Source organism: Diabrotica virgifera, chromosome 2 (genome assembly GCF_917563875.1).
Source record: "Diabrotica virgifera virgifera chromosome 2, PGI_DIABVI_V3a".
Classification (NCBI taxonomy): domain Eukaryota; kingdom Metazoa; phylum Arthropoda; class Insecta; order Coleoptera; family Chrysomelidae; genus Diabrotica; species Diabrotica virgifera.
Genome location: NC_065444.1, coordinates 235,926,312 through 235,939,147, shown reverse-complemented (window position 1 = coordinate 235,939,147; position 12,836 = coordinate 235,926,312). Strand labels below are relative to the sequence as shown.

General features: G+C 31.8%; 1 protein-coding gene across 2 annotated transcripts in view; it reads left to right on the top strand.

The window, feature by feature from the left end:
- Window positions 1-12,836, top strand: part of LOC114348551 (transcription factor GATA-4-like) — a 441,119-nt gene that overhangs the window by 416,066 nt on the left and 12,217 nt on the right. For both annotated transcript variants that reach the window (XM_028299099.2, XM_028299104.2), the window contains exon 7: window positions 7,849-8,013. In XM_028299099.2, coding sequence (XP_028154900.1) covers window positions 7,849-8,013 — 165 coding nt within the window. The remainder of the gene's footprint in view (window positions 1-7,848; window positions 8,014-12,836) is intronic.

Genomic DNA, 12,836 nt, shown 5'->3' with positions numbered 1-12,836 from the left:
ATGTATCATGAAAAAACGATTAATATGAATTTTTATAAGTTAAAATCCATAAAGAATTAACCGAGATAATTGCAAAAAACCACGTTTTTGCACTATTTTGTAACTGTTAATAACTTTACCAAAAAGGCCGTCAGGAACTTATTGTACCTTGATCACGAGGCAATTAAGTGCCTTTATTAGTGTACAAAATTTCAAGAAGATCTTTTTGTTAGTTTACGAGTTATAATTGTTGCCCTAGGTGTATTTTCAGAGCTTTTTGGTAAAGTGCAGTGAGTTCTTAAAGACTCAAAGTACTAAGAAAGTTAAAAAAAGGATAATATTTGTTTTCTAAATGTTGTTAAACAAGTCGCTAAAAAATGGTGAGTTTTTTCCTTATAAACAATTAGAATATCTTTGTTATTTTTCCTGGTAAATAAGTATAATTGGTTGTATCAAAAAGCAGGTAAAAAACACACATTAAAAAAGAAAAACCAACTTTCTAGGACCAATAATAGTCAAGTTATACTTTTTTTTTTGAAAAATTACATCCTTATTGTTTATAAATATTAAGAGTTGAAATTTTTACAGAATGATAATAAATATCTATATTTTATATTTTAATTGATAAGTACGGAATATCTTCTATTTAAAACGAGTAATAACCCTTTAAATTGAAGTTACACACGCTGACTGAGCTGGGACCGTGTGATGGAGAAGATTGTTGGAGTCCAGTTTCGCGCGTCGAGATTTTGCTATAGAAAGTTCAATTTGGAGCGCTTGAAAATTTTTACAATATCTCAGCTTCCAGAGAACCTTCATTTTTTTTTAATTGGAGTAAGTCGACGAAAGAATAGCAACTAGCTAATTTTCATTTATCGGAAAAATCGGAAAATTCTGGAAAATGCACTCTTTTATTCAACATGCATTTACAACGTTAACACATACAATTTCATAACTATTGTCATAAAATATTATAAATTTGTGAATAAATATTGAGATAAAATTATAGTATATATCTATTTATATACAGGGTGGTTCATTTTATTCGCCTCGGTGTCTGTACGGAAAAAGACTTGATTTAAAAAAACATTCTTCATAGAAATATACCGGGCCAGTAACACTGCAATATAAAAATAATGTGAATTATACAGGGTGCTCCAAAAAAGAGTGGTATATCAAAGATATATTTTTTTATGGAACACTCTACAAATGATGAAATTTTTAAATTGCCCTTAACAAAGAAGCTAGACAGACAGACAGACAGACAGACAGACAAAAAGAAGCTAAGTACAGGGTGTTTTGATTTATTTCAATTTTTAGAAAAATGTGAAGATTTAGAAAAAAATAAATATTTACAAATCTAAGAATCGGTGACAATTTTTTTCTTGGATCTTCATAATAGACTATTCAGCATATTTAAACAGATGTTTATTGTAACAAAATTTATAATTACTTAATCGTACATTTTTAGATTTAAAAATGAATTGAAAACAAAAACGTTCTCAAATTAAAAAAAAATTATGTATAGATTATAATTATTCATCTTCGTTAATCCTACACAGTTTTTGTAGAGGCTCATTAATTTCTTCCACATTATCCATAATTTCTTGAAATAAATCAATTGTACTGAGCTTTGCATAAATTGCAAAGATGACACTGGCGAAAAAAGATGCTACAACCTTTTGACAGTTATTATAGATGACGAAAGTGGAAGTTAAAGAAGATTTGTTTCAAAAAATTAGGGATAATATTGAAGACATAAGAAATTAATCAACCTGTACATAAACTGTGTAGAATTAACGAAGATCAATAATTATAATCTATACACGCACATTTTTTTCAATTTGAGAAGGTTTTTGTTTTCAATTAGTTTTTAAATTTAAAAATGTACTATTAAGTAATTATAAATTTTGTTACAATAAACATCTGTCTAAAAATGCTGAATAGTCTATTATAAAGATCTAAGAAAAAGTTTGTCACCGACCCTTAGATTTGTAAATATTTATTTTTTTCTAAAATTATATTTTTGTAAAAATTTAAATGAATCAAAATACCCTGTACTTAGGTATAGTCTAGCTTATGTTTTAAGGGCAATTTAAAAATTTCATCAGTTGTAGGATGTTCCATAAAAAAATATATCTTTGATATACCACTCTTTTTTGTAGCACCCTGTATAATTCACATTATTTTTAGATTGTAGTATTAATTGCCCTGTATATGTCTATGGAGAATTTTTTTTAAATCAAGTCGTTTTCCGTACAGACACCGAGGCGAATAAAATGAACCACCCTGTATATAAATAGATATTTATATATACTATAATTATATTTTAATATTTATTTACAAATTTATAATATTTTATGAAAATATTTATCAAAATATATTAGTGTTAATGAAAATGAAAATTAGCTAGTTGTTATTCTTTCGTCGAGTTACAAAAATTAAAAAAAAAATGAAGGCTCTACGTTCTCTGGAAGCTGAGATATTATAAAAATTTTCAAGCGCTCCAAATTGAACTTTCTATAGCAAAATCTCGACGCGCAAAACTGGACTCCGACAATCTTCCCCATCACATGGTCCCAGCTCAATCAGCGTGAGTAACTTCACTTTAAAGGGTTATTACTCGTTTTAAATAAAAGATATTGCGTACTTATCAATTGCAATATCAAATATAGATATTTATTATCATTCTGTAAAAATTTCAATTCTTAATATTTATAAACAATCGAGATGTGATTTTTCAAAAAAAAAATATAACTTTGCTATTATTGGTCCTAGAGAAAGTTGTTTTTTCTTTTTTAATGTGTGTTTTTTTACCAGCTTTTTGATACAACCAATTATACTTATTTATCAGAAAAGATAACGAAGATATTCTAATTGTTTATAAGGAAAAAACTCACCATTTTTTTATCGACCTGTTCAACAACATTTAAGAAACAAAAATATTCTTTTTTTTTAACTTTCTTAGTACTTTAGTCTTCGAGAACTCATTGCACTTTGCCAAAAAGCACTGAAAATACTCCTAGGGCAACAATGATTGTTTAAACATTCGATGTCTGGGATAAACATTTAACATAACTCGTAAACTGACAAGCAGATCGTCTTGAAATTTTGTACACTAATAAAGACACTAAATTGCCGCATGACCAAGGTATAATAAGTTCCTTACGACCTATTTGGCAAAAGTTATTAACATTTACAAAATAGTGCAAAAAACGTGGTTTTTTGCAATTACCTTAGTTAATTATTTATGGATTTTAACTTGTAAAAATTCAAAATAATCGTTTTTTCATGATACACAACATTCATAAAACAACTTTTGCTATAAATAATATTTATGATGCTATAATCATATTATGATGCTAAAAGTGCTATAGGCAAAAAACAATATTTTCTGATTTTGGCCTTTGTTTATAAAAAAATGAGGTCGATTTACGAGTACCTCTGTATGTAATTTTAATTAACTATATCCCCCTACGATTTAGCACCTTCAAATACCTGTATTGATTTTTTTCACCTAGAACAATAAGAATTGACGATTTAGATCTAGGTATGGACACCTTCACATATCTATTCTCTTTGTTGACTAAAGATAACAACGTCAACTAAGAAATTAAAAGAAGAATAGGACTTGCCAATAAGTGTTACTATGGCTTGAGAAGACTACTTATGGCCTCAAAACTACCCAGATAAATTAAAGTGAGCGACTATAAAACACTAATACGACCGATGCTAACATATGGAGTAGAAACGTGGTCACTTAGGGTAAAAACATGCCGAAGATACATGGATGAGCGCGGTGTAGGTCGCGATCGCGGTCGCTACATCGATATCAAAACAAACCTTCATTTTCTTATGAGATCGCACATACCAAGGATGTGTCACCCGTTCACCCTCGCGAACTTTCATCGCGGTTTACAGCGATGTCGATGCCAAAACAGGATACGGAAAGTATCTTCGGACCGCGATCGCGACCTACGCCGCGCTCATCCATGTATCTTCGGCATGTTTTTACCCTTACACAGAAGGACCAAGAACTGCTCAAAAGTTTTAAGTGGAAAATCCAAAGAAGAGAAATGGAGGAATAAAAGAGCAATATTTGTGACGCAGGCATTGCAACTTTGAGTTATATAGAAGTTTTAGGGAAGCTTACGTTGTAAAATTAATTAAGGTCGCACGTCTTAGATGGACAGGGCAGGGCATGTAATCAGCCGAGAGGAAGGTGCTACAGCCAGAAAAGTTTTTGACCGGAGAGGGTCGATTGGACAACGAGCAGAGGAAACCAAGACCTAGGTATCAAGACAACTTTGAGGATGAGTTAAAATTTATTGGAATTAGAGAATGGAGAAAAGTTGCCAGAGACAGGGGAGAACGGAGGATTGTTCTGTCGAAGGCTTTGGCTCATAACGAGCTGTCATGCTACTGATGATGATCTTGTACACGTTTTAAAGTTTCTTGCTTTAAAGCGGTAGAGAGTTTTTCTTCCCAATTCATTCGGCTTTTTGTTTTTCGATCAAAAGATGCGGTGTCAAACGAGAAACTATTGTTTTACACATTACTTCTTGCAAATTTTCCTCATTGAAATCTCAATAATGTCTCTACGGCGCGGCGCTATATATCACATGTCAATCGTAGACTAATTTGGGCACATCATTGAATTTTTCTACTGTGAGTGACTACTGTTTTTTTGGTAGGTACACTTCCTCTTGGATCGTGGCTAATCCGTCCACAATTGAATTTTCCATACCAACGGGAAATTGTGGACTGATATGGTGCTTCATTATCGTCAACAGAAACCAACTAGGTAATGCAATCTTATTGAGATAATTGTCTTCGAAAATTATTATAACAAATTATTTCCTGAAAAAGTTCCTGGTTTAAATTCATTTCTCGTCTAGCTGGTCAATTTTGTTCAACCTTTTCCGTATCACACCGAAAATTTGGAGTTTTTGTGGAATAATAATGTAGATTAATTTTTAGTACTGACAATTGGTGAGTGGCGCCCTCTTTGTAGAAGTATGCAAAATATAAAAGACACTTCAGCTACAAAGAAATGTACAGTGTCCCAAAACAACGAATTTTTCACAATGTTAATTCATATGTGAATTGTCAATTGTTTCTATCAATGTAATCTATTATATCATGTAGTCTTGCAGTAATTATGTCATTTATGTATAATACGTTTATAGTATTTCTAAACACAGAGTACAATATTATTATTATGGTACTTAGTTTATGGAACTGCTATGGCAAATTGTTATTGTTTATAACCATGAATATGATTTACTGACTGATTATGACTGGCGAAAAACTTTTGTTACTAAGAAGTAAAATACCAGAAAAACTATGCAACCTGTACACTATGTATATATTTTTGATTTATTATATATTTTGATTTGTATGTTTTTCCTAGAACAATAATTAACCATCTGCACTATTTTGTAACTAATATATTCTCTTTTCTCTAATTTTATACAGGGTTGGGAAAAAGCCTGGCAACACGTTATTTTCTCGGAAACCGCTAGAACGATTTTTATAGATTTTGGTGGATAAGGGTCTTTTAATGCGGCGGATATCATAGTGGTAATTACATTGTTGTCAAATCGTTCGTTTTTCTGAAAATCTACTGAACTTTCTTATTTCAAATGGAACACCCTGTATTTTTTTTAAGTTTTGGAATCCTTAAGGGATACTGATTATTTTTCATACGATATTCCCAATACCTAAATGCCATAATTACTGAGTTATTGCTACATTTATTAAAAAAAAAAATTATATAATTTATAAAAGTCAATTTTTTCGGACCGGGTAGACATTATTTTAGGTTTTTTTAGATCATTGGGAACAAAAAAGGTCTTTTGTAATTTTTCTTTAAAATTAATCGTTTTCGAGTTATAAACAATTTAAAACTGAAAAAAAAGCAAAATGACAATTTTCAAGGTTCAAAAACACAAGTAAAAAAAATAATTTTGAAATTACAAACTACTTAAATTTAAGATCAAACCTTCTTTGATCAGATATCTGTAAGAATTTTTGGCACGTTTTATTCTAAAATATTGTTTTTTTTTAATTATTAATGACGCGCATATGAGAGAACGGGCGATCGGGCTGCATTAACAACTAAAAAATAATATTTTAAAATGAAACAAGACCAAATTGCTTATGGGTAACTGATAAAATAAGGCTTAAACTTGAATTTAGGCACTTCGAAGTTTCAAAAATAATATTTTTTACTTGTGTTTTTGAACCTAGAACATCGTCATTTTTCGATTTTTTTCAGTTTTAATTGTTTATAACTCGGAAGCGATTAACTTTAGAGGAAAATTACAAAAGACCTTTTTTGTTCACAATGATCCAATGAACCTAAAATAATGTCTACCCGGGCCGAAGAAAATTGATTTTTATAAATTGTTTAAAAAATTTTTTTAATAAATGTAGCAATAACTCCGAAATTATGGCATTTAGGTATAGGGAATATCATATGAAAAATAATCAGCATCTCTTAGGAATTCCAAAACGCAAAAAATATACAAGGTGTTCCATTTGAAATCAGAAAGTTCATTAGGTTTCCAGAAAAACGGAAGATTTGACAACAATATAATTACCACTATAATATCGGCCGTATTAAAAGACCCTCACCCACCAAAATCCATAAAAATCGTTCTAGCGGTTTCCGAGAAATTATCGTGTTGCCAGACTTTCTCGCAACCCTGTAACCTATGTATCATACTCTTAAAATTCTGCATTCCTTTAAAGTTGACCTTTTCCATAAACCGGCCTGTTTTCATCTTTGTCTTAACATTGTCTTGAATTGTTTTGGTGCTGGCAATTCAGTTTTCATTAAATTCCACAAGGAAAAAATGATTCCATTTCAAATCCACGAAAGCAGCCGCTGTTATAAGCCTTTCTTCAAAGTTTTCTTCAATGTGTGCTGTTAGTGTGAGGATTTGATCGGTGCAGGATTTGATCGGTGCAGGATTTGATCGGTGCAGGATTTGCCGGGTCTTAATTCTCCTTGTTGTGGGATGAGGTATTTGTCGACATTTTTTTCTATTCTGGTGAGGATGAGTATCTCGTAAATGCTTTATTTGTTCACTGCATATATCATCCACACCTGCACCTTTCCCATTTTTTAACCTATTCATACCGTCGTGGAGTTCTTTTAATGTAAGAAGTGTTCCTAGGTGGTTCGTCTTATGATTCAACCTTCTTCTAGTATTTGGGTCCTTATAGCGGTTCTTAGTTTTTCCATTCATAAGGAGTTGAGTAGCGACTTGAATTGCTGTAACCTTGCAAGATGGTTTATGTGCTTTTCGAGCACCACTAAGGTTCCGTGCTATTTTGCTACTATGTGTCATATCCATTTTTTCCAGAGTTTAAATTCACTTTTCCTTTCTGGTTTGACTCAGCTGTTGGAGTAGGACTGCTCCACAATCAACCGTTTCTTGGCTAAGAGGGACTCCGTTTCCTTTGGACCCGCTGGACATTCCGAGAACATATTGTTGTCTACATCTACTGGAGATAACTTTCCTAGACACATTTTTATTACCTGTACAAATTTTTCGTAGTTCTCTACTTATGGTTCAAGACGTAGCAAATCTACTTTACTTTTGGTTCAAGACCTTAGATAGTAACTCTTGGGTTCAGCAATAATAATCCTTGATACTTTTAGATTTCTTCAACGTATATCTCATTGTAAAGCCATACTGTTTTTAGTGATACGATGCTTTATTGCATACTTCTAAGTAGCTTTACACTGTGTACTTAAAAAAAACAGAGATATATACCTTGTTCGTAGAGTAATCAGTCGGTAATTATTATATAATTAACCTTAAAAATACGATTGAATACTAAAATAAATATTTTCAGTCCGCTTCTCGCCGAGCTGGCTTGACCTGCACCAACTGCCATACAAGTACTACATCACTTTGGAGAAGAAACGCATTAGGGGAACCAGTTTGTAATGCTTGTGGACTCTACTACAAATTGCACTCAGTCAATAGACCTCTATCGATGAAAAAGGATAGTATACAGGTAAAAAATAAATATGTTTTTAATACTTATGTCCAATCACAGTTAAAACCATACATCGCACCCCGACTCAAATAGTGCCATAACCCTAAAAATGGAAAATCCGTTTTTTGGCCTAACACGTTCCTTTAGGCGTTGCCTTTATTGTGGAATAATGTCATATAATTTAGTTATCTTAAAATTTGTATAGGGTGCCTGTATCGTTATTACCATTTCCGGTTTTGGTTCTCTCAGTATGAGCAAGAAGGCCACAAGGCACTTTGATAATGTGATACGTACCATTCATTTTTAAATATTGCTCTAATATTTGTGATAAGTGATAATGCCTTTGTTAGCCAAAAAAATTATTCAAGTAAAACTTCTCACTTCTCTGGTGCCATAACCTGTGATATGGCAGGTTGGTACGCCCTAATCCTCGAATTTTGAATGTGGGTGCCTTAGCAATAAGGCCTTATTATATTTTAAGGATGAATTTTAGGGTAAAGCAATGTCAATAACTAACAATATAATATACTACGAAGGCGCGGATACAGGAAGGGGGGGTCAAGGGGTCCATGGACCCCCCTATTATTTAGCCTATAAGTATTTTTTTTATTATTTATTATTTTTTCTGTTAACTCCAAACTTTAAGCCATCAGTACAACACTAAATTACACGACAACCGCTTCCAAAGAATTGAAAGAAGCCATAAAATCTAATAAAACACCTCTCTCTGAAAAATAATATGCAGGCGCATTTGATTTGGTACCGGTGGAACCATAAACAACGGAAATATTTTTCTCAATTCAAAGAATAACAAAAATGATATTTTTAAATGCAAATACATTACACTGGGTATAAACTTTATCTCATGAAAAGTCACGTTTCAAATTTTGCGATACAATAAAGATATAAAAATTTGTATTTTACTAGATAATCCATGCGTACCTACCCATTGATTGTAGAAAGGTTAATCTTTATGGTAAAGAACGACCAGTGAGATTAATAGTCGTGAATTATCTATCAATACTTTTGATACCGTAGGTATCTGGGATTTTAATATAGTGTATTTTATCCTTAGAGTATGTGTGAGTCGTATGGCTAAATCTGGAAAATATAATATTTGACTCAAATTGAGGTAAGTCTGTCTATTATGAATTTCTAGATCCGCGCCTGTATACTAGCATTAGATAGCTACACAAATAATCAACAAAATTTTATTAACTTAAATAGGGAAGTTGTAGAGTTCACATTACATCTTGTTTTTACTCTCCTGAAAAGTTTGCGATTTTAGGTTTATGGCACTAATAAAGTCGGGGTGCGACATATGAAAATGGACGACTCATTTCTTTTTGTATATGTTGAGTTTATTTCTCTTTCACAGTTTCATAATATATTTCTTCTGAAATATTTTCAAATAATCTAAAAAAAATAATATTAGATTAGAGTTTTAAATATGCTAACAAGAAAAATATGCATATAATTGTTATCTATTTTAAAGTTTTTTGGTTTTCTAGGTTAGACAAGAATGCGTTTTGTCATAAAATTAGTAACATAATACGTTAATAACTAAATAATTGTTAATTAATAATTAAACATTGTAACCACTTAAAATTTTATCATTAACAGCTACAACTAAATGTTTTTCAATATTTTCGGTCTTAAAATGATGTCGCTCACTTAAAATTAATACATTGAAAATGAACTTTCTACATAGACAGATGTAAATGGAGTATATTTTTGGAGAAAAATGTTTTATTCAAAACCAGTGGCGGATCTACGGAAAGGGAAAATGAGGATATTTCTCCCCCTCACAAGGTCCAAAATTAAAGAAAAAATTGTTGAATATAAAAATATATTAGCTTAATGAAGCTTCAACCACAGGCAGACAAAATCAACCCAATGAAGCCACTAGTTTGGGTTTATATTTTTTATGTTTTTTGGTTGGTGTTTCAATGGAAATTCCCCCCTAAGGCACATGTAGGTATATAGGTATACGCCACTGGTCAAAACTTTAGCAACATTAGATAAAAACGAAAAACCTTCATTGTTGTCAAAAACATATTTCATTTTTTTAAAAACTAATTGACCATTACTTCTAGGTGCCGATTTAATTTTTGACTTAAATTATTTAGGTACTAATTTTACTAACCCACATATTTACCTCTTGTCTTCATATTAATAAATTAATAAATTAATGAGGTAATTGAGGTAATTGTGGTAACTATTAACCTTCCGATGACCAACCTTTTTTTGTTACACGGATGACCAAGGGGGGGGGGGGGAAATGACCCCAGGTCAAAAATGTCAAAAATGACAATTAACAAAAAAATAAAGTTTTTTTTTTATTTTTTTTAATTTTTTTTTGGCATTGACTTTATGTCATTTAGCCAGTCACAACATGAGTATTAGTGTCATATGTAGTGTGTATGTTGAGTAAGTGTCTTGTTACTTTGCAAAGTCGACGTCATTAGCGTAAAACTACTTGTAATTACACATAATAGACGCTATTTTACTAAACATCAACTTCAGAATATATTTTTTATTCGTAAAATATAGGGAATTTTTTTTATTTCAAAATATGAGGATATCTAGAATGATATTAAAGTCAAATAAAAAATAATGAAATAATGTTAAAAATTGAAAATACTTTTGAATTTATTAAAGAAAAACATACGCTGGGGTCACACTTTCCCCCGCTTGGTCATCCGAAGGTTAATGTATAATTTGTATTGATGTATACGAGTTGCTGTTTCAATTTCGGATTTTTAAAATTTTTTTTTGCTTCTCTAATGACTTTGACATCAGTTCTATCTTAGTGCAGTGTTCAACGTAAAAAAACTGTCGAGCCAAGTTCCCCACCTTATAATTACTGGTTTGGGCGCAAAGGGACATCGGGATATATTTCTTTAGGTATATATTTGCATCTCCAATGGATTATTTACCAAAGGCTTTTTTCATAAAATTTATTATTCACCAACGGAAACAGATTTCTTATTTCTTCTTCAATTCCATTTACCCCGGGGGCTTCACAAGTATAATGAATTAAGGAGAAAAAAAAAAAAGAAAAACTGTTAAATCCTTTATAAAAGGTATAAAATTTATTAAAATCCTTTAAAGGGCGACATCAATCACATAATGTTTTCTATATATAAAATATGTATCGTCATCAGTGTTAGAACTGGTTGATCACATGCTAAGCCATCAAAAAATACCATCTCATAATAAACCCTTTAAATGGTATAAAAATTTATTACATTAACGTTGTTACCTAAAATTCCAAACGATAGATAAAATTTATAAAGATAAGGATAAAGATAAATCCCTTACGCACTGTATGACTCCCCCATCACGTGGGTTGTTTACACTGTACGTTTACGAGCAACCCACGTTGCTCCCATAGGGAAGTCATAGAGTGCCTAAGGGCCTTATCTTTATAAATTTTATTCATCGTTTGGAATTTTAAGTAACAATGTTAATGTAACAAATTTTTATAGCATTTTAAGCGTTTATATCCTAGTATTTTTTGGAGGCTCAGCATGTGATCATCCAGTTCTAACACTGATGATGATATTTTATATATCGAAAACGTTCTATGATTGGTATAGCCGTATAGGTACAGCCAGCTACAGGAAAATTATTTCCTTGTGGATTTAGGATGAAAGATCTTTATATTAACAGCTTCTTTTCACATACCGTATCTTAAAGCATTAAAACTATTTCATTCATTGGTATAGAGTTGGACAAAAAGAGGTTTATTAAATTGTCTTGTAGGTATAAATCTTCTTATATTTAAATTGTTTGCTTTTGCAATTCTTTAAAGGCAACTAAATAAGGTTTTCTCGCAAAGTTGTCGTTCAAAATTCCAATCTACAAATTAGCTACCTATATATTCTGCCGCATACATAACCCACGATAATATACAAGTTACCCTCTACCTAATTTTGAAAAAAAAAGTAATATTGATCAATTTTACAAATGGTGTCAAACTGTTTCAGTCGACGACTGCTTCAATGGGTGCGTTCGGACGACCATAGCGGCTGACTGTCAGCAGAAATCGGCTGAGTGGTTGTATCCAGCCGTGATAGGGAAAGCTTAGTAAATCTCTCAGCGGCTGACCTCCAGCGGTGACGTCTGACAGCTACTGCTGGCTCAGCTGTCCATCCGCTGTGGTCGTCCGAACGCACCCAATGTTACGTTGAGAATGTATAGTCCGTCTAGAAAGTATCCGGAATTTTATATTTTTCCCAAGTTTAATAGATTTCCTTTTTGTAACATTTTAAGACAAAAGTAATGCATCAAGTAGGTTGTGCCGATAGTAGGTTATGGACAAAATCGCATGACAACACCATCTGTCAAATATTGTTGTTTGTAAACAGACTTAAGATTTGTGAAATAATGTCACAAGTAGAAAAAAGAAAAGTGTTTGAATATTTGTATAGAAAGGGTGTCCGAAACGTTAAAGAATTAGTGCAATCGACTGAACTCGGAAAAAGTGCAGTGTATGAGACAATAAAGAATATAAAAAATGGCATAGATATGAGACATATACCACTTTCGGGTAGACCGCGTAAGATTCGCGGAAACAATTTAAATGCTTTAGTGGCTTTAGGACGACAAAATCCGCGCCTAGGGTTTCGAAAATTAGCGAAAAGATTTGGAAATCAACGAAGAATAAAAGTGTGCCCAGAAACTGTCCGCATGTCACTGAAAAAGCAAGGCTACATATCAAGGAATGCAAAAAATCCCTACAATGACACCTCTGCAAAGACAACGAAGAATAGGTTTTTGTCAACGTTTTCGAGAAGATAATTTTAATAATGTCTTTATATCTGAAAAAAGTTGTT